We start from the raw sequence: 20,385 nt of genomic DNA, 5'->3' as shown, positions 1-20,385 counted from the left end.
GTCATTTGTTCACGACTCCGCTCGTCGCAAAACCTGAAAGACCATGAGCACAGCGCGCTCCGAGGAAGCATAGATTTGTCAAACATGGAGGTCAGGGGTTGGCTTTGAAACGCAGTAGATTCATGTCTAGGGGTAGCTCGCTAATCGAGCGTTAGGGTCGCTTCACCATTCTATGGTTGATGATACCAAAGTCTATGATATATCCTCTATGAAACTCTATCGCTTTACTCCCAGCTTAGGGTCCAGCTACCTTGCCAAGCTCCTCCACTGGTCAAATCATTCAGACCTGTAAGCTTCAGGACGCTGCTCGTAGAGTTGTACTCTACATTGCTTGCATCGATCGTCTCGCCATTCAGCTTGACCTGTCCACAAGATGAAGCTCCCATGATAGTGACGTTGGCAAGCGCGTTGGTGTCCTTGAATTCGCCCTGAACTTCAGCCTTGAGCTGTCCATCCATAGCAGCGAACGTAATATCCAGGCTCGACTCCGGCTCGAGAGACTCGCCATCGTCAACGTACAGATTACCAGAAGCGGTACCATCGGTTGATAGAGCAACGATGAGACCCCATGGGTTCTTCCGGGACTCAGTAGTGGTGTAGCCAGGCTCTTGAGTTGGCAGTACTGCGCCACCGCGGACGTATACGGGGATGTGGCCCAGAGGAGCCGAGATGGTAGTGTTGACACCAGCTTCAGCCTGGACACGCTCGCCAGAGTACCAGTCGAACCAGCTCTCGCCGTCGACGATACCGGGGAAAACACCATTGACGGTGTCAACTTGAGGCTCAAGGACGGGAGTGACGAGGATGTTGGGTCCCAGCATGAACTGTGTGTCGACGCCTGCGAGCTGTGGCTCGTTGGGGAACTCCCATGCGAGCGCACGCATCACGGTAGAACCAGTGGTGTGGGCGTCGTTGAAAAGAGTGTACATGTAGGGCAGCAGAGAGTATCGAATGTGCATAGCGGTTCTAGATGCAGAGGCTACGGCATCCCAGACGTAGGGCTCCTGTGGAATGGCAGAGAGCACGTTGTGGTTGCGGTAGAATGGGAAGAAAGCAGAGAGTTGCATCCAGCGGGCGCAAAGCTCCATGTCGGAGTTGCCGTTGAATCCACATGTGTCGACACCAAACATGGGAATACCGAAGAGCGAGAAGGATAGAGCCTGAGGGATGGAGAAGAACATGTAAGCCCACTTGGACGCGTTGTCACCACCCCAGTGACCAGCCCACTTGCCGCTGCCAGCGAATGTAGAACGTCCGATAATGAAGGGTCGCTTGCCAGGGAAGACCTCGAGAAGACCCTGGTAGGTGGCATTGATGATTTGGTGGCCAAAGAGGTTGTGGACATCGTACTCCTCAACACCGTTCTCGTGAGTCGCGTTAGGGCTGACAGCGTGAACAGCAAGATCAGCTCCACCCTGAACATGGTTGATGACGTATGGAGGGTAGTTGACGTTGCGCGAACCGGGCGTAGGCTCTGATCGGTAGTAGGTGGCAGTTGTGGAAACTTCTGCCGTGGGCTCTGCTGACAATGCAGCCTGGCTCGAGGCACCGGCTGAGGCTGAGGCGGCCTCGGTTGCGTTGGTGATGTTGAAGCCTTCAGGGAAGTCGTAGACAATGTTGCCGACCTCACCGGGGAGAGAGAAAGGCGGGTGAACAGGGTTCAGGGTAACGTTGCCAGTACCGCAGGAGCCGACACAGAATGAAGAGACTTCAGTCATGTCAACCCAGAAGCCGCTGAACGGCACTTCCTTGTACCACTCAACCATCTCCTTAACCCACCAGGCTACACCGTTGGAAGATAGCCAGTCGGGGAAGACAGTGTATCCAGGCCATACAGCGCCAATGTATTGGCTGCCATCGGGGTTCTTCAGGAAGACACCAGACTCGTTTCCGCGAGTGTAAGTGTCGTATGCGTCACTAACGTTCTGCGGGTTCGGGATGTAGATCGCCGCATCCACAATGGGTACAAAGTGCTGGTTGTTTCCGTGCAGCCAGCCAAAGAAGTCTTTGACACCAGAGGGAGAGAAAGTCACGGGATCAAGAGTGAAGTCTCGGTATTGGTCCATGTAATCAATGTCGAGCCAAATGGTTTCTAGTTATAGTCAGCAAACATACTCAAGCGAAATAATGCGAAGAGAAGCTTACCCATAGGAATGTTGAAAGCCCTCATGGTCTCAACAACTTCCCTCAACTCTGTCCAGTTGCGGTAACCCCATCGGCACTGGTGAAAACCGAAGGTCCAGTACTGCTGCATCGCAGGCAGACCAATCGCCGACTTCTGGTACTCCTTGGTCACCTCAGGCTGAGAAGGTCCGTCGTAGAAGAACAGATCGATCGCGCCTCCCAGTGTTCTCCATGAGAGGTGGTCGGGCTTCATGACAACATCCATACCGTGTGTGTTACGGTAGTAAACACCATGGGAGAAAGACTCGTATTTCGATCCAGTTGGCTTGCTATCGTAGCCAAAGTTGCTCTGCTGCATCTCGGACTGTTTAAGAGGGGTCTTGCTACCATTGCCGCCCTTTTCGAAGTAGCGGGTTTCGAGATAGAATGGGTGGCTACCATAAAGATTGCGGTCGATTGGGTCCCCAACATCAGCAGCGTAGATGGTCGCGGTGAAGTTGTTGTTCAGGCGGAGGCCGTGGATGCGTTCTCCCAGGCCGTAAAGGTTGTAGTCTTCAGGCAGGCTGTTCACAAACTCGACAAACTGGTCCTCATAAATAAGGTGCGAGCCCTGAGTAGTGAAAATGACATCTCCAGTAGACCGACGGCCCACATTGAACCAGAAAGATGGCTCGTTGCCCCCTTGGAATCGCGTTAGCCGAGAGTTCTCACAATTCAACAACATCCTCGTTGAGATGACTTACAATCAAATTTGAGGTCTGTGCCATCCGATGAATCCTCGGCTTGCGGCCTTGGGATAAGATCCTCGGGTACAATCCACTGGGACTGGTTGCTAGCATCAAGATGTTTGGGGACAATGCTAACGGCCAGTCGCCCCTTGGCCTGGTATTCGACCTTCAGGTCTAGCTCCTCGATATCGGTACCGTAAGCATTGCAAGGTGCCCCAGCCAGTGTCAAGGTGGCGCTCAGGCCACGGTCGTTCTGTTCAAGACCAGATGCCTTGTAGCCTGGGCAGATATCTTGTGCATCGACAGCTTGCGGATCATAGATGTTGGGGATCTGCTCAACGCCTTGGTCTACTGAGGGGGGAAGAGTAAAGACAGGGCGGAATGAGGTAGGGGTGCCAGCCAGGGTCGTGCTCCAACCGCCGTCAGACGAGCTGATAGGTGTCTGGCCAGCTGTAAGCGACAGGAAAGAAGAGAGCAGCGTTGAAGCTTGGAGATAGCTTGAGCGCGACATGATCGATGTGCTGAACCAGTCGAGTGCTGCCTGAAGATCCTTTGGAGTCCATGGCGACCTGGTCCCTTTATAGCTTTCCGCATTGCTGTCCACTGCATTAGGCGCCATATTGGTTTGCTGCGTGAATCTGCGATTCCCCGCAGTGAAGGAACCTGCAATGACGCTGAGCAACAGGAACTGGACTCGAGGAGGCTGGGCGCCTGCATGCGCCATGCATAAGCGAGCTCCGTGCGGGGGATGATCATGGGGGAGCGCGCCGACATTGAGCGAATAGGAACGTGCGGAGACATGCAGTGCCGTCGATGTGTGGGGATCGTGAAGAAGACGGACTTCTAGATTCTAAGCTTCGTGGCTTGAAGCTTGTGATAGCTCATAATGCCTGGCAGAAGCGACTCACCCGTGGGTACTTCCAGTGTAGAATGTACCCCAGCATGCGGTACAGCGCGACAATCCTGAAGGAAAAAAACGGATCCCTAAAGGAAAAGAAACGAATCATCGTCAAGTTTGGAGCGTCGGAAGTTGGTGTCGAGGTGATATCTTGATTCATAGTTTCAATGTTTGGCACGGAAGTCATCGTACCTGCTTCGACACGAACCGAATCAGTAGGTGCGACCCGACGGAGGAAAATTGCTAAGCATCTCCGAACGCCTTCACGGCGCTCTTGCTTCCTCCGTCCACGTGAACATCCCAGTCCTCTTGCGAAGCTGACAAGAGCACAGATTGTGGACGCGCCACGGAATGTATCTCGGTAGAGCCAAAACTTGTACATGCACGGCACGATATGGCGGGTTCAACGTTCTGTAGCCACATGTCATGACAGTGGGGTCGCATGCAGATCTCCCCACAGGCACGGTTGCTGGTCACGAAGGAAGAAAGCTTATACACACAGCCATACTGTTATGAAATTGATGTGTTGTTGTATTTCATTGATACTGTTTGTTTTACATTACGTTAGGGTATTAAAGTACAAGAATGTTAGATGTCGTTGTGACATTGCATCCGCTCTGCAGCATGATCCGTAGTATTTGCACCTTGCTCGCATTGCATCATGGAGCTGCATGCAGTTCATGGACTCGCGTGTCCTAGCGTTTTCCCGCGTGCTTCCTTCCCGTGCGTCGGAGTACAAGGCTGTCGCGCACGCCCTCGTTGGTCCAAAGTCGGGACACAGAAGTGGAGCGGCGGGTGGTATTCCACTGCGCGCATTGCGATCCTTCCTGAGGGTCTCGGCCCGTGGGGAATAATGAATAGTACACGGCCCGCATGGGTGAACTACAAAGCTCAGCGCGCCCCCAACATCATAGTTGGAATGACGGTAGGGTAGGTGGCTTCCGTAGTTCACGTCAAGGGCGAGTAGCTTGTAGGCCTGCTGTCCTCGCTAGGTCGATGGAAAGTCTTGTATTCGGCGTATTCGTCGCCTTCTTCAGCAAGATACAGTCCATCGTCCGGGAGCCAGCTTCGCGAATCGTGCGTCGCTCGGGTTGCTGTGGTCATGGTAGAAGCCCGCGCGGAGGCTCGACGTGGTGCTGTTGGTGGTAAAGGAGACTGCTGTCGCGGAGGGGTATAAACAGTTGGTGATAAACGAAAGTTCGGGTTCGTAGGACTGGGCAGTACCGTTGAACTTGGATGTAAAAGCAACCCTGATGCAGCAGGAGGTGCACCAGGTGAAAGTGGTTCTGGAATAAGACTCGAGTGTAGCATGGCGGACTGCGCCTTCTTTGGAGAAAGAGAAAGTGGTTTAGGGAATGTCGATTCTGTTGGTGTTCGCGCAGGGTTGCGCGAAGGAACGGTGGGTGTGTTCGGCTCGCCATTTGGTTGATCGCCTATGATATCCTGGTACCAGTCGTAGGAACGAAAGCTGAAGCTTGGGCTTGGAGGTGGCAAGTCGGGTAATGGAAGTTGAGGGGGCTTGCTCTCCAGTTTAGAAAGAGTCTCTCTAACGGGGGAGGGTGGTTCGGAATCACCTCCGTTCGAACTGCCGTCGGCTATCGATACACTGTCGGCAGAGTGTCTTTTGTTCGGTAATTGGCTAAGTTCGTATTCCGAGTTTCGCTTTTCCGCGGTAGGCGTGGCATGCGAGATGGATATCGATGGAGGAGCGGCTGTAGGCGGGATGTATTCCTCAAACTTGTATCGCGGCGCACGATCCCGGGTGGGAGTACCACTGCGAGGAGTATCATTGCCCCGAAGCGAACTGACGGCATTGATCAACTCATCATCGAGTATCATGCTCTTGTTGATATTGACGTTGACAGCATACGACTTCGCTTTCGTTGGCGGTGGAGGAAGGGGATGTTCCATGAGCGGATGAGGTGTTGGACGAGGTGGCAGTGCCTTTTCTGTTGAGCTTCGTGCGTGCTTCTCCATAGATCCTGGCCTCTTGTTGTCCGGTTTCTCCTTCTTCTCATTGAATGCAAGAGCCCTGGCAAATAGCCCAGGGTCCATGGTCTGTTGTTGACTGAAGGCTGCGTTCTGGGGACTGTTTGGTAGTGATGCTACCAAGGTCCTCTGATCTGTGGCATTCGAGGCAGACCTTTGGCGAGAGTGTGAAGGCGCTTCGATCGTATGGGTGCGTGGTCGTCTTGCTCGAATCCTCCAGAACCAGTAACCAGCTGCTATCATCAACACCACCATTCCCACAACTCCTACACCGATGCCAATAGCCGACCCTGGAGTTAGTCGCGAAGTTGGCTCTGCGCCCGACCCGCCAAGCGGCGCAGCACCGCCCATGGTAACACATCTTGCGCTCGAGCACGCTTTGCCACTTGCGCAGTCGCTATCTGTAGAGCATGTTTCGGTGGGTCCCTTGGAAGTGTCCACGAGGCTTGGCTGATTGAGTGAGTTGGTTACACTGGGAACAGGAGCATCCGTTCCAAGTTGGATGAAGGAGAAGTCTGATGCCAAGTTGCTAGGTAGTGCGGTTGGTGACGACGACGCAATGCGTAAGGATGTAGAAGTTGCGCTCGGTTTCCGTTGTTTGGTAGAAGTACCAGTCGCTCTTTGTGAAGAAGTGGATGTAGCCGGCGCTCTTCGCGACGAGGTTGATGTAGTGCTCTGTGGTCGTCGGCGGGTAGTAATGAGTGTGGTAGACATTATTATTAAAGATTGTGTTGAAGCTGGTTATACTGATAAGGAGTGAGTGAACGACGCCGCGCCGATGCCTCAGCCACTTCGTCAGGATGCGCAGGCTTCTTTATGTGATACACCAAGTTCTCCGAAAAGAAAGCATATAGAACGAATGTAGTGTGTATGAAGGATAGTAGTAGGTGCTCACAAAGTCACGAAGATCCGCGATCGACAGAGTCCTTGCGACACAACATCGCCATGCAGGGCGGCACGGGTTAGACCATATCTTGTAGGGTCCGGCAGAAGAGCGTGGAGCTAAAGTTTATTGACGATGCACGCACGGTGCGGGCGATCCACGTTCGGTTGGAGGTTTGACGATCCTTAGTGCGCAACCCAACGTCGCACCCGTCAAACCTTGTCCCCAAACATTGCTTTTGCCGCGACAAGTTGACAGTGTGTGTGTGAGCAATGAAGTATATCACGACGGCAGAAAATACCGTCGTGCTAATCGAGAGAAACTGACCCCCCAGCTCCTGTTGCGCCCAGTATTGAGTACGTTGCGATAACTGCTGTTAGTTCCCCTGTCTACTACCAACATAGCCGGATTCGGCAGCCGTAAAAGCACCGTAGGGGCCCGAGTCAGGATGTTCACGGGTGCGCATCCAAATGTGGTACCAACTCGTTTCAGGGGCACGGAAATGGTACCTGCATATACTATTTTCTGCCTGCAAGCCATCCCACTACGTCTTTCGCGCTGCTGTCGGGAGGGAAAACAGGGTACCAGACTTTGACGATGACTGCGTCTTCGATCGCGAGGGCGCATCTCTTAATCAGTGTCTTATCTTGCCATTTGAAAGTGGGTAGTTTCAGGGCATTGGCAAAGTGTAGGTTCTCGTCCGAAAGCAGTTCGTAGGGTAAATGCAGCCGGTCCTTGGCCTCTTTTTGGTAGGCAGTGTCCTGAGTCGACAATCCAAATACACGCTGTGCGCCGAGGTCGCGTAGTTTGGCCATCTCGTCACGGAAGCTGCACGCCTGAGGTGTGCAGCCTCGTGCTCCTGGTATGGAGTTCCAATCTTCAGTGATTGTTTCACCAGGCGCACCGGTACGCGGATAGCAGAAGACGATTGTCAGGCCCGGATAAATTGAGACATCAAGCCAGTCTCCTGACGTTGCAGACAAGGATACGGAAGGTATCTGTGTCCCGCTCAAGTGCGAACACGCGCCGTCATCCTGAGGGACAGGTAGGTCCGAAGGGAAGGATGTGTCTGTGCCCGTCAGCACTCGGTCTTGTGAGTATCTGTGCCACTAACGAGCCATGTTAACCGCCGGCCGTCGGTACCGAAGTGTCGTCAAGTTACTCTTGCCTGGCTCATGCGCTACTCACAACGTGCGCTTCGGTCGCAGTCAAGTTGGTGCGTAGGGGACTGTCTATGAGTTGGTAGAGGGTTGACCCTGATGCCCTGAATCGACCTTGCACGAGCGGGGTTCGCAATGACTTTTCAACAAAATCGCGACGATCCAAGGTCTAAAATCAGATCGCTGTGAGAAATCGTGATACGATTGAGTCAACCTTGAGTTTTTGCTTTGCTGTCTGGTGTGGGTGTATGGTGGTGGTGTTGTCGGCAATGGCAGACAGTGACTGGTGGTGAGAAGGGTCGGTGGCGGAGCGAAGGCTTGAAAAGCATTGAACAAAGGTTCAGGTCTACTGCAAGATATTGCTTTGCTGTCAGAACTACTGGTTGGTACTGGACTAACAGACCGCGGGGTAAGAGGCCAATGTCACCGGATTGGAGCGTCCCGCGTATGTTTGCTTTGGGATCTGCCAAACTAGAGCATGTGCTTAGTTGATGTTTGGTAGGTGGCGGTTACGCGGAGGGTAGCCGCGTCCCGCGTCCCGATTCCCTTATTCTGGCATCACGAGATTTCATAGCAGAGGTTTATAGTTGCGACTGCACATGTGAGGGCGGAAGTTTCCATGCAGAGGTGAGCGAAGACAATTGATCGGTCCCTGGATCAAAGCCATCAGCAAGTCTGGCTTGGTGGGTATCGTAGCCATGCTACGTAATCTCAATTGCTTCTTGCATGCCATTTCGCTTATATGATTCAAGATTTGTCTATTTCTCGGCCTTTGTCTTGGACGCATGTATTCTTATCACATCATGTCTCCCACAGAGTACTGCAGTGAAGCTTAAGTTTCCCGGTCGTGCAATCGTTACCAGGTCAACAGTTTCCAGCAGCGGGAGAGTCACACTCACACACCAAGATACGGGCATCTTGAGGACTCTACAGGCCTCGAAGTGCTGTAGTTATATCGCATCAAAGATATAGATGTTCGCATGCGTAGGGAACTTTGACCGTGAACAGGTTGAAAACACCACCCAATTCACGCAAAATTTTATCACCTACTTCCTACAGAGAGAATGATAGAGATAGCAGAATCCCGACAAGACTCTTGAATATCACTTAAAAGCCCATGTAGACTGCAGCGCATTTGTTCAGTTTGTTTGTTGTGTGCATAGCAAGGTGACACCACATTGCAGTGATGCCGACCGAAGTGGGGTCGCGATCGGCGCTACAGCTTCTGGAGCTCCTCCACGTCCAATCGTGACATCATTAAATCTAAGTAATGCGCCTGTCATCATTGGCCAACTGGCAGCTGTCGCGCTCATAGACAGCCCTTCACTCTTCACCTCTCTTTACAACATTAATGCAGTCACTACGTATTCTACGACCCTTACGAACCTCACTCAAGCTACAATTCAGCCCCACCAGTCGTCTACAAAGAGCTCCGTTTACATCAACAACCGCAGCCATGGCTCAAGAATTCAAGCTCAAGGATGTCACTTCCTTACAAATGAAGAATGGAGACAAGAAAGAGGTCGAAGTTGAGGGTGTTGAGGGAGGAAAGGTGCTCCTGTTGAAGATCCAGGACCAGGTGCATGCTACCAGTGCCAACTGCACACATTACGGCGCGCCTTTAGTGAAGGGCGTATTGACACCAGAGGGTCGCTTGACATGCCCATGGCACGGAGGTAATACCCATACGCTACCTATGTCGGATGTTCAAGACTGACATTCATAGCCTGCTTCAAGGTCTCGACCGGAGATGTTGAAGACGCACCTGCGCTCGACCCCATTGCGAAGTACGAAGTAGTCGAGAAGGACGGCGCCGTATACGTCAAAACCACCGAAGACGTATTGAAGGCCAACCGTAAATTCCTGAACATCAAGTGCTCCTCGGTGAGCGAGGACAAGGTCCTAGTCATTGGTGGTGGCTCTGGTACCCTTGGGGCCATTGAAGGTCTAAGAGGCGGCGGATACAATGGCAAGATCACTGTGATCTCCAAGGAAGGCTACCAGCCCATTGACCGAACCAAGTTGTCCAAGGCGCTGCTGGCTGATATCTCCAAGGCGGCCTGGAGGTCAAAAGAGTTCTACAAGGACGCGTCGATTGACATTATCGAAGATGAGGCGAAGAGCGTAGACTTCTCTGGCAAGAAGGTGTCCACAAAGTCTGGAAAGGAGTACGAATACACAAAGCTGGTGTTGGCGACTGGTGGTACACCAAGGTGGCTGCCACTTGACGGTCTCAAGGGCGACCTGGGCAACGTCTTCCTTCTCCGCACTCTGCCCGATGCACAGAACATCCTCAAGGCTGTTGGGGACAACGGTAAGAAGGTCGTGGTCGTTGGCAGCTCGTTCATCGGTATGGAGGTCGGCAACTGCCTCGCTAGCATGAAGAACGATGTGACCATCATTGGTATGGAAGAGGGTAAGTCATCCCTCTGCTCTCGTTGATGGTATTCTAACGCTATCGCAGAACCAATGGAGCGTGTAATGGGAAAGAAGGTTGGTGGCATCTTCCGCGGTCTGCTCGAGAAGAACGGCGTCAAGTTCAAGATGGGCGCCAGTGTTGAGAAGGCCACTCCTTCCAAGAGCGATTCATCCAAGGTCGGTGCTGTGCATCTCAAAGACGGAACCACACTGGAGGCAGATCTCGTCATCGAAGGCGTCGGTGTCGCGCCCGCGACTGAATACCTCAAAGACAACTCGAGCGTTACGCTGGAGAAGGACGGATCATTGAAGACAGACGAGTCGTTTGCCGTCAGTGGCCTGAAGGATGTATATGCCATCGGTGACATCGCAACATACCCCTACCACGGTCCAGGAGGTAACGGCACACCAGTTCGCATCGAGCACTGGAACGTCGCACAAAACGCCGGTCGCTCTGTAGCCAACACCATCAACAACCCAGGATCCAAAGCAAAGCCCTTCATTCCCGTCTTTTGGTCGGCCTTGGGTTCGCAGCTGCGATACTGCGGTAACACGGTTGGTGGCTACGACGACGTGATCCTCCAGGGCGAGCCAGAGAAGCCGTCGTTCGTCGCATACTATACCCAGGGCGAGACAGTGGTGGCCGTCGCGAGTATGATGAAGGATCCCTACATGACACAAGCAGCAGAGCTCATGCGTAGGAACAAGATGCCTGGTAAGAGCGAGCTGCAGAAGGGCGTTGACATTCTGGAGGTCGGTCTGCCGAACGAGATTAAGATGTGAAGTGGCATGACTGCAGAAGAATAGCCGTAGTGAACCACCAAATAATAAAATTACGCAGAGGGCATGTCACCAGTTGGTGTAACCTACTTGTGGGTTCTCAATGCAAAGTGTGCTAGTTGCAAAGTTCTAGGCCCCTAGTCCACGTGATTCTCACTTACACTCATGGTGTCCCCCGTAACTTCCTACTAACTCCGCAGCTTCCGGATCTACATTCCAACTCATTCTATCATAAACGTGCGCATGACCAAGTATTACAGCGACACGACGAGGGTAGACCCGTCTGATCAGTGCTGTCACAATCTGTTCAATAACGTCCGAAGCAGTAGTTCCTCAACATTGACCCGACATGCAACTCAATCTGAACATTACGTAGGAAACGGCAATCTAGAGCTGACGTTGAAAGATGGTTAAACTCAATGTAAGGTGAGAAGAGACGAATATGCCCGACTCGAACAGCGGATCCATGCTCGCGGGGTACGACCGTTGCAGTATGGAGATATGCTCCGCAAGATGTGCCGCAGGGCGGTGGAAAGGAAATGAAGCGTACAGCAGGCATTTTCTCAAAGTGACGTCAAGCCGGACGGCAGAGGCTCGTGTTGCACAGCGCGAGGGCATCTGGAGATGGCGCAAGAGTCGAGTAACGGTGGGAGCGGGAAGGTGGGTCCGCTGGTTGCACGGCAAGGGCGATCGAGGCGCCAAACATCTAATTTCCAATGTTCCGAAGAGCGGCCTAACGCTCGCCCAAAGGGGAAAATTATACAGAGCAGACGGCGCGACTCGGGCTTGAAGGTTATCTTGCCTCGTTCTGCGTGTAGAGAAAATGCTTTGCGCAGACTGAGTTGCAGGCGCAGAGATGAAGGTCTGTCTGTCTATCTGTCTGTCGGCAGCTTCTTCTCATTGGACGCGCTGGCGAGGAATGCAAAGACATGCAGGGCAGGCCTCCCTTACGGCGTGGACGGCTGAGACACAGTGACAGCGGTTTGGTCGACCTGTCTTGTTGCGAACCTCCGTCTTTGCTGCTACACGCGTGGATGTCCTTGCTGTGGATTGTCAGATGAAGTTAGGGGGCGTCATCTGGGCTTATTTGTGCTGCACATCCCGGCCGGGCGCGTCATAACGTTCTGCGACAAAGTTGGGCGTGTTGTTGATGTTTATGTGTTGCTTTTGCTCTTGGACGCGACCCGCGGTGAGCACGCGCAGAGCGACCTCGACAGCGACGGTCATACGGATGGGTAGATGACAGGAATGGATCACGCATGTCTCGCAGCAGGCGCGCGGTCAAGCGACATTCAAGGAGCCGGCGACGTCTATATCGAGGGCCAGCCCAAGATATCGCAGCAGCGCACACGGCGGGCGAGCGCATAACAGGCAATTTGCGGGCGGGTCGGTGCTGTGTGAAACAACGACCCATGGCTGCTACTCCTATTCGAGCGGCGGCGTGCAGACAGGCGCGTCGAGCGCAGACATCGAGGGCGTGGTGAAGGGCGTTGTTCGGGCGTGCGTGTTAGAGGAGGCGCTGGGAGTGCCTGGCTAGCTGTAGGCGTGAGTAATTATCGCATCTAGCAGACCAGTGCCCGCGTCCTTGCTTTGGCGGGCTGGTTTATGCCGAGCCCATGTCGATGATGTGCATCTGCCTCCTTTCCCAAGCCACAGCCTTTACCGAAATTGCCGTCAAGACCAACCTCAGCCGCGCCTTCTCTTCTCTCCACTCACGTCAATCAACACGTCGAGGTCGAGCAGCTTCTCGCCGCGACCGTTAGATAGCCGACGCGCTGCCACCGGCGCCGACTCGCACGACGGCCGCCCTTTGTGCACCCCCTCTGCACGCTCGCTGCCCACGCTGCACCTGCACGCGCATGTGAAGCTATCTAGTCTGTCGCGTCCCAATTGCTCCCAGGCCAAGGTTCAAGCACACCGCACCGCCGCGGCTCCGATTTGGCCACTCTCCCCGCCAAAGCCCATTCGACAGCTCAACACCGCCAGTTGACGTTCCGCCCACAAATACTGCCAGCGCAGCTTAGGACCGATAACATAGCGCACCACCCCCCAGGCCCTGCACCCAACTCGCCGTCCCCAGATCATGGCCGCAGTGGCATCGCAGCCGCCGCATGGTCAGCAGCAGCAGTACTACCAGCAGCAACCGCCCGCCGCAGCCTCGCCCGGCACCGCTCGCCGCCCGACGTCGCGACGGCCCAGTAATGGCGCGTCGCCCAACACGCCTACCTCCCAGAACTCTCCCCCGATGAACACCGCGCCCACCACCAACGGCAACGGCAGCGGACCCATGGCGCCCCCCAGGACCTCGTCGCACCGCTCGCCCAACACTGCATCTGCTTCCTCGTCATCACAGCCCTCGCGGACACGCGAAGAGTCACGCCGGCGGGAAAAGGACAGCCCTCGCCAGACCACCGCCTCGACCCGAGCCCAGCCCGGCCACAGTCGCTCTGCCACCGCCATTGGCCAGCCGCCCGTAGGAACCAGCTTGCCCCGTGAAGAGAGCGCCGTCATAAATCGCATCGTCGTCTCCGACACCCAGGACGACATCGCCCGCGCCCAAGCACGCCAAGGAGACGGCCCGTCCGTCACGGCTGGCGCAGATCTGACTCCCATCACCGGACTCAGTCTGGTCGGCAGCGAAGGCGTCGATGATGGCGGCCGCGGCGGAAGTGGCAGCGGAAGCGGAGGCGCAGTAGGAGGAAAGAGCAGACAGGACCACTCCAAGTCAGAGAACGCGAAGCGATCCAAGTTTGGCAACTACATCCTCGGCCAGACGCTTGGCGAGGGAGAGTTTGGCAAGGTCAAGATGGGTTGGAAACGAGACAGTTCGGTCGAGGTCGCCATCAAGCTCATACGGCGAGAGACCCTGGGGAGCAACTCGAACCGCCTCCAGAAGATCTACCGCGAGATCCACATCCTTCGCGGCTTGGACCACCCCAACATCGTGCGCCTGCACGAGATGGTCGAGACCGAGCGCCATATCGGTATCATTCTAGAATATGCTTCTGGCGGAGAATTGTTCGACTACATCTTAAACCATCGCTACCTGAAGGACGGCCCAGCCCGCAAGCTCTTCTCCCAGCTCATATCGGGTGTTGGCTACCTCCACCGCAAGGGTATCGTCCACCGAGACTTGAAGCTCGAGAACCTGCTGCTCGACCGCAACAAGAACATCATCATCACCGATTTCGGATTCGCAAACACGTTCGACCCCAACGACGAGCTCAGCGAAGAGATTGAGTACAGACTCGGAGATAAAGACTACATAAGATCTCTGGGACTAGAAGGAACCGACGCAGCCCGCAGAGGTGATCTCATGCAGACCAGCTGCGGAAGTCCCTGCTACGCGGCGCCTGAGTTGGTTGTCAGCGATTCGCTCTACACCGGTCGCAAGGTCGATGTCTGGAGTTGTGGTGTCATTCTGGTGAGTTCCCCCGATCTTGCATCTCTACGCACTTACTAATTGGATATAGTATGCCATGCTGGCTGGTTACCTGCCTTTCGATGACGACCCAGCGAACCCCGAGGGTGATAACATCAACTTGCTCTACAAGTACATTGTATCCACACCGCTCACCTTTCCCGAATATGTCACCCCACATGCAAGGGATCTGCTGAAGCGCATCCTTGTACCGGACCCACGCAAAAGGGCGGACTTGTTTGAAGTCGCGCGTCACAGCTGGTTGGCCGACTACGCGCACGTTGTTGGCTTCATTACCTCAAGCAACACGAACGCGGCAGAGGCCCAACAGGCGTCTGTCTACTCGAGTAAGCTTCCACAACCACCTCTCAACAAACGCACAGGTATTGACGTAGTAGCAGAAGACACATTCGAGCCGCAGCCCACACTCGCTAGAAGCGCTTCTGTTCGTGAACCCTCGAAGCCGCACGCCGCGCCCGCAACCGCACACGGCGGTCTCCAGACGAAGCGCGAAGCAATCAACCAGGCTCCCTCCGAGAAGCCAAAGACCACCCGCGACACGAAGCGACGAACCGTGCAAGTCGAATATGTCGCGCCATCGTCGCAAACCGCCCGCGGTGAGGCATCCCCTCCAGTCGAGACAACTCCGAAAGCACGCGGCAAAGAGGCCGAAGTACCACCCACCGATGGATACCAGTCCACTTCGAGCGCCAAACCTCGTTCTTCTGGCACAACCTACAACTCGACCAGAAGGCAGGAACCTCAGCGGTCCGTCTCTGATTACACAGCTTTCGGCAATGCACCCCCATCTGCTACACGCCCATCCACTGGTGGAGCTCTAGGCACGTCGAGACTGCCGTCGCGAGGAAACTCCTACGGACAGCCATCTGTCGCGACCGTTGCTCAGACAAACGCAGAGGGCCGCTTCTCCCAGCCAAAGGGCAAACAATACTCCATTTCGGCACCTTACGCTCAGCAGCAAGAGCCGTCTGAGGCAGCTGAGCCCCCCAACATCGGTCAGTCGAGCTCGCAGCGAGTGCAGTCTGTACAGGCTCCACCACATGGCGGAGCTGGTGGCGGCCATAGGAGATCGAACACTGTTTCTTCGACTCTCGGCCGCATGACATCCATGTTCTCCGGTCGTCAGCCTTCTTATACGCAGGATCCCAAGGAGTCATTTACATCCACAGGTTCTTACGGCTATCCTGAAGAGAAGAAGCAGAAGAGTTATCCTCCCACTTCCATGGCCGGACCCATGTCCAACGAGGCGGTTTCTTCGACATCTGGCCCCAGAGCAAGCATGGAGTCAAGCCGACGGACTTCTTTCGGCTTCTCTAGGAAGAACACAGGCAACTCGGGCGACAACCCGAAATCCAGCCGCCGCTTCTCACTCCTCCCATCTTCTCTCTCGAAGACTTTCTCTTCTCAGCGGGATAGCTTACCAGCGCAATCTTCCCACGAGCGACGTGGCTCTAGTTCTCGTCCTCGCGCTAGCTCGCGTCCCGGTGGGCCTTTCGGTCGCGTTACGGACTCGAGGTCTCCTAGTCAGAGCACCCAAGGAAGCAACATGCCCGGTCTCTACGATGGTCAACACGACAGCAACTCCAGAATACGGCAGCCCAACACGAGCGCCCCTGGACCTTCCTCGGCGCCCGCGAACCAGACCCAGTTCAGCGGCTACAACCACTCGGCACCCGAGTTTGACGAAAAATTCCCTAACCCACAAGGAGCACACCCATCTGCCCAAGCAAACCGCCCGTACCGCCACCCCACGGACGACTCGGAAGCCGACATGTCGCAGTCACAGCAATTTAGTCAGCGAACTGCATCCAACCCCTACCCTGCAGGCATGGGTGGTGACGACTCCAACCAGCAGCAGAGGAAGACAGCCGTGCTACAGAAGAACCGACGCTTCGTGGATGCGTACGACGAGCAAGGCAGCGGCAACAAGGGAAGTTCGGGTAGCTCTAAGAAGGTTATGGACTTCTTTAGGCGCATGGGCAAGCAGCGAACTAGCAGCCGTTAACGCGCCAGACGAGAAGTCGATGATTCCTGAAATTGTGCCTCCAGGAATATGGGCCACAGCAGGACGTGTGGCCAGACAGGTGCTTGGAACGATCTGGTTGTTTGACATTGGTGTGGGTGTTTTGGGAGCATACTGGCGCATTGTCTACGTTTCTTTCCTCTCTCTCTCTTTTCCCTTCCTCTTGGAACTTGTTCGCTCTGCTTGTTCTAGCTTGTGCTCGCTGGATACCACATATTCACGCACATGCGACTCTGTTTACGCTTTTTTTATACTCTTCCAACCATCATCAGCGTGCGGCATGCTGAGGTAATTATTGCATTAGCAGGCGTTTTCTTTTTTTTCCTGTTCCTTTTTTCACTTGATGGCAACGCAAGATTGTGGGTTACGTTGCCAGGTAATCTTTACTCTCTCAGCTCACTCTTCTTGGAGAGGGAGATGAGGCTGCTTGTTTAGTGTAGTCGTAGTTGTAGTATACTGGGTTTTGGTGAGGCGGTGGAAAGTGGAATTGATATGTTGGAATGTTCGAAATTGTTGATTTGATGCGTGAGATTTAAGTGCTCGATGTGTCTTGTAAAGCTGGGGAACGCCATAGGGTTACTATCTAGCTTGTAAAAATCTACGTGAAGTGGACTGAAAACGCTCCATCAATCTTGACGCGCACAAAGGAGTACTACCTCAGCGGAACGGATGTGAAATGACCCAAAGTAGCAAAAGACTAGTCACACAAACTCGATCAAGCACAGAGTATTGTAACGCTAATGAACGATCAAGTACTACGCAGCTAATCCATCTGCACCCCATCTATATAACCTTATCACATAGCCCAGGGTATCATCCGGTCTAGTTGCAGCCCCATGAACAAACAAAGACCCTGGCAAATGTCGCAATTCCAACCGCCTTCCACGCTCCCACGAGAAATTCTCTATGAAGGCGGCAACTGCCCACCCTCCTTCGTCTTTCCCACAGGCGGGTTCGGCTTAGTACCCCCAGCGGAGTTCAAGCTACTCAAATAGCAATTCCAGCCGAGCGAAATCACATTAACAACCAGCACGCGCATCTCCTGAGGCACGTATTTGAAGTTGGTAAACTGGACCCAAGGCCAGACCATCAAGTTCTTCTGGTAGCCCGGCAGATAAGCGTCCTTGAGGCGCTGAACGGGCGAGTTACCCTCCATGTAGGCCATGGTGGAGAGGAAGAGGGCCATGTTGCAGGGCGCGAAGAGGAACTGGTCGCAGGCTACGCGCGCGAGGATGGTGCCGTTTGTGGATTGCAGGTTTACGCGCTTGACGAGGAAGTCGAACCATTTTGTGGCGGCGGGGCCGAAGATGCCTGAAGGGGTTGTTAGTATGGCGGATGGGATAGGGGGATGGAAGGGAGGGGAGACGTACATCCTCCGTAGGCGGCCATGCGTCCTGTACGCGCGAGGTCGTGCTTATCGAGGCCGCGGCGCTCGACTCCTTGCTGGGCCATTGTGTCGCCTGTTGCGAAGAGTACCTGTGGCATGCCATGTCAGTTTCTGCGTTTCGACATGCCAGCTGCTCGATCCCTATCTCCTTCTCGCATATCGATTTGTCGGATGTGCTTATCGGCCTGCTCGCTGGCTGGCTACCAAGTCGCATTGCGCCGCGCAAAGAGGGATTGAAGACTCGCAGTTCGAGATAAAAGACGTGCATACCGCGGTAGTGATACTCTGCGTCAGATAAGGCGACGTCCTAAGCTTTGCCTGATACCTGTCGTCCGAATTAGCATTGTCCCCTTTCCCATGAGACGGTTCTCCACCGCTTTTCCCAAGTGACGTACCAGCGAAACGCCATTTTGAAGGTGATGGGAGAAGTCAATCGCCTCAGCAGCTAAAGATACAGCACGTATAAGTACGACTGAGAGCGAGCGACACGACCGCGAAAAAAAGGGTGCGAGAGTGGAGAAGGTGTGTGTGGAAAAAGAAAGTCGAGTAAGTCTAGCAGCGTAAGTTTGGTGAGCTTGCGGGACCCGATGATGTCGTGCAGGGTCCCGCGCCCGCACATGGCGGTCGGGGAGCTTAGCCTTTGAACCCCTTGATCTCCACTGTCAGGCTGTCGGGCCTCGACCGTGAACAAGTATTTATTCACGTACACAACTCTGGATGCAAGTACCAAAACAAACAGGGCTCACTGGCATGATGAGCAAGACAGAGTCAGTTCATAACGCAATTCAATTCCGAGCTCGTCTGTTCATGGTGGGGTATAATATGAGCAGACACCTAGTTACAAAAAGGACCGACAGTTGTTGTACAAAAGGTCGTAAAGGAAGAAATAAGGAAACAATGCGGGTTGGTATAACTCCTCGTACGTGATGCGACATTGCAATCCGTCCCATCTTCAACCTGATATCTCCGCATATAGCCCAAAGGAATCCCTAGATGAAAGAACGCCAGTCCCGCTGATCTCATCCGGGTATGATGAAGCTATGCTCGCAGAAAGCAGGTATCCAAGAAGTCATGTCGTAAATTTTGTGTAATGGGGTATGTAAAAGGGCGCCTAGTCGATTTCCATCCGTTGTGATGGCGCAGGTCCGCTCAATGATGGCATCTCTGTGTTGTATGTCTTGTCGTTCTGGACGATCTTGTCGTTGACATGGGGCTTCAAGCCCTTGTTGAAGTTGTGTGTGCACAAGCACGCGGTGACAATGGTGATGATGAGTAGGAGGATGGTGAGAATGGCAAAGGCAGTCAGCGACTTGCGGGCTGGCTTGTAGTCCTCCTGGCGGCTAGCATCGGCGACCCACATCCGGATGAGCTTGAACAGGAAGTAGCCGAGAGCAATGAAGTAGACGACGATGATGCCAATCATGCCGGCAACAGACTCGCGACGGACCCACCAGGCGGCGAGGAACAAAAGGAAGAAGGTGATGACGAGGGCGGCTGCGGTAAGGATGAGTTCGACTGTCTTGGTGTTCTTGACGACGACCAGGAACTGCACGGTGAAGGCCAGGAAGAAGAAGAAGTCGAACTTCAGGAGCGCGATGTAAATCTATCGTAGTCAGTGAGGCGCGCATGTATGATGTTGGACAAGCAGTACCTGGTAAGTCAGATAGCGCCTCTTCAATCTCGTGTCGGCACTGATGCGCTTGTAAATGGTCCAGGCAAACTCGTCATACAGCTTCCATGCTTCGAAGGCGAAAATGAGAGTCGCGACAGCCATCAGCACGGGCAGAGCGATGAGCATAGGCTTGACGTCGTCCCAGAAGTCTTGGGGGATGAAGCGACGCGTGTTGAGGTCGTCGGCAGCGTCCTTGATCTGATCGAATTGGATAGCGGCGTAGATGAGAATGCCGATGTTGTAGAGAACGAGACCGATGACCTGAATGGTGTTCTTCATGCGCAGGGCATCCCAGGTGAGGAATAGTTGGTAGACGTAGCCGAACATGAAGACGGCGAGGAAAGTGGGAATCGTGCGGGTCTCGTTGGCGCCTGCACCAGAGGCCGCGAAATGGATCTCATTCTGGAACTTGCTAAAGACATATCTGACGGGGTGTTAGCAGGCGCATGGTGGTGAGGGTGGCGCAGAGGCAGACGTACGACTCTAGGGCGAGAGCAATGCCGACCTGGCAGATGGCCGTGAGCATAAAAGCCCAGGTCCACCGCGTATTGGGCACGTACATCCTCGGTGGGCGGCGCACGACGGGTGGGAGGGTGGTGGGGAAGCCTTCGCGGTGGTGATACCCCCCAGGCTGGGTATCGAAAGAGGGCTGCGGTGGGTATGTTGGTTGATACGTCGTGTTGGGGTAGGGCGCGTAGCCTCGGTCGAGGGGTTGGCCTCCTAGGAGGGAATGGCGGGCCTCGTGGTGAGTAATTTTGGCTATGGTGGCAGCCGCGATGGGCGGCTGGAGCGTGGGGATATAGAGGCGGGTGGTGAGGCGGGCGTGGTGGTGCGGCGCAGACAAACTGCGACCTGTGTCGTGGTGCGGTGTGTAGGGCTGC

General features: G+C 54.4%; 7 protein-coding genes across 7 annotated transcripts; 2 read left to right on the top strand and 5 right to left on the bottom strand.

Annotated features, from left to right (window-relative positions):
- Positions 1-224: 224 nt before the first annotated feature.
- On the bottom strand, positions 225-3,471 carry J4E85_008832 (uncharacterized protein; the record flags this gene model as incomplete). Its single annotated transcript, XM_051473056.1, has 3 exons — positions 225-2,092; positions 2,146-2,805; positions 2,868-3,471. 3 exons carry the CDS (start codon positions 3,469-3,471, stop codon positions 225-227), a joined length of 3,132 nt encoding a protein of 1,043 aa, XP_051323276.1.
- A 1,227-nt stretch (positions 3,472-4,698) lies between these two features.
- Positions 4,699-5,805, bottom strand: J4E85_008831 (uncharacterized protein; the record flags this gene model as incomplete). The annotated part of the gene is made up of 1 exon (XM_051473055.1): positions 4,699-5,805. The coding sequence occupies one exon, from the start codon at positions 5,803-5,805 to the stop codon at positions 4,699-4,701; it is 1,107 nt and encodes a 368-aa protein (XP_051323275.1).
- A 1,335-nt stretch (positions 5,806-7,140) lies between these two features.
- Positions 7,141-7,743, bottom strand: J4E85_008830 (uncharacterized protein; the record flags this gene model as incomplete). Its single annotated transcript, XM_051473054.1, has 2 exons — positions 7,141-7,481; positions 7,737-7,743. 2 exons carry the CDS (start codon positions 7,741-7,743, stop codon positions 7,141-7,143), a joined length of 348 nt encoding a protein of 115 aa, XP_051323274.1.
- A 1,495-nt stretch (positions 7,744-9,238) lies between these two features.
- J4E85_008829 (uncharacterized protein) lies at positions 9,239-10,983 on the top strand (the record flags this gene model as incomplete). The annotated part of the gene is made up of 3 exons (XM_051473053.1): positions 9,239-9,458; positions 9,509-10,198; positions 10,247-10,983. 3 exons carry the CDS (start codon positions 9,239-9,241, stop codon positions 10,981-10,983), a joined length of 1,647 nt encoding a protein of 548 aa, XP_051323273.1.
- A 2,080-nt stretch (positions 10,984-13,063) lies between these two features.
- J4E85_008828 (uncharacterized protein) lies at positions 13,064-16,427 on the top strand (the record flags this gene model as incomplete). Its single annotated transcript, XM_051473052.1, has 2 exons — positions 13,064-14,404; positions 14,454-16,427. The coding sequence occupies 2 exons, from the start codon at positions 13,064-13,066 to the stop codon at positions 16,425-16,427; spliced, it is 3,315 nt and encodes a 1,104-aa protein (XP_051323272.1).
- A 922-nt stretch (positions 16,428-17,349) lies between these two features.
- J4E85_008827 (uncharacterized protein) lies at positions 17,350-17,897 on the bottom strand (the record flags this gene model as incomplete). Its single annotated transcript, XM_051473051.1, has 2 exons — positions 17,350-17,756; positions 17,816-17,897. 2 exons carry the CDS (start codon positions 17,895-17,897, stop codon positions 17,350-17,352), a joined length of 489 nt encoding a protein of 162 aa, XP_051323271.1.
- A 1,046-nt stretch (positions 17,898-18,943) lies between these two features.
- J4E85_008826 (uncharacterized protein) lies at positions 18,944-20,066 on the bottom strand (the record flags this gene model as incomplete). The annotated part of the gene is made up of 3 exons (XM_051473050.1): positions 18,944-19,435; positions 19,484-19,928; positions 19,984-20,066. The coding sequence occupies 3 exons, from the start codon at positions 20,064-20,066 to the stop codon at positions 18,944-18,946; spliced, it is 1,020 nt and encodes a 339-aa protein (XP_051323270.1).
- Positions 20,067-20,385: the final 319 nt, after the last annotated feature.

The sequence above is a fragment of the Alternaria conjuncta genome (assembly GCF_024043145.1).
Source record: "Alternaria conjuncta strain BMP 0040 chromosome Unknown scaffold_14, whole genome shotgun sequence".
In the NCBI taxonomy this organism is placed as follows: Eukaryota; Fungi; Ascomycota; class Dothideomycetes; order Pleosporales; family Pleosporaceae; genus Alternaria; species Alternaria conjuncta.
The sequence above is the reverse complement of the archived record's forward strand: the minus strand, read 5'-3'. Positions and strand labels throughout refer to the sequence as shown.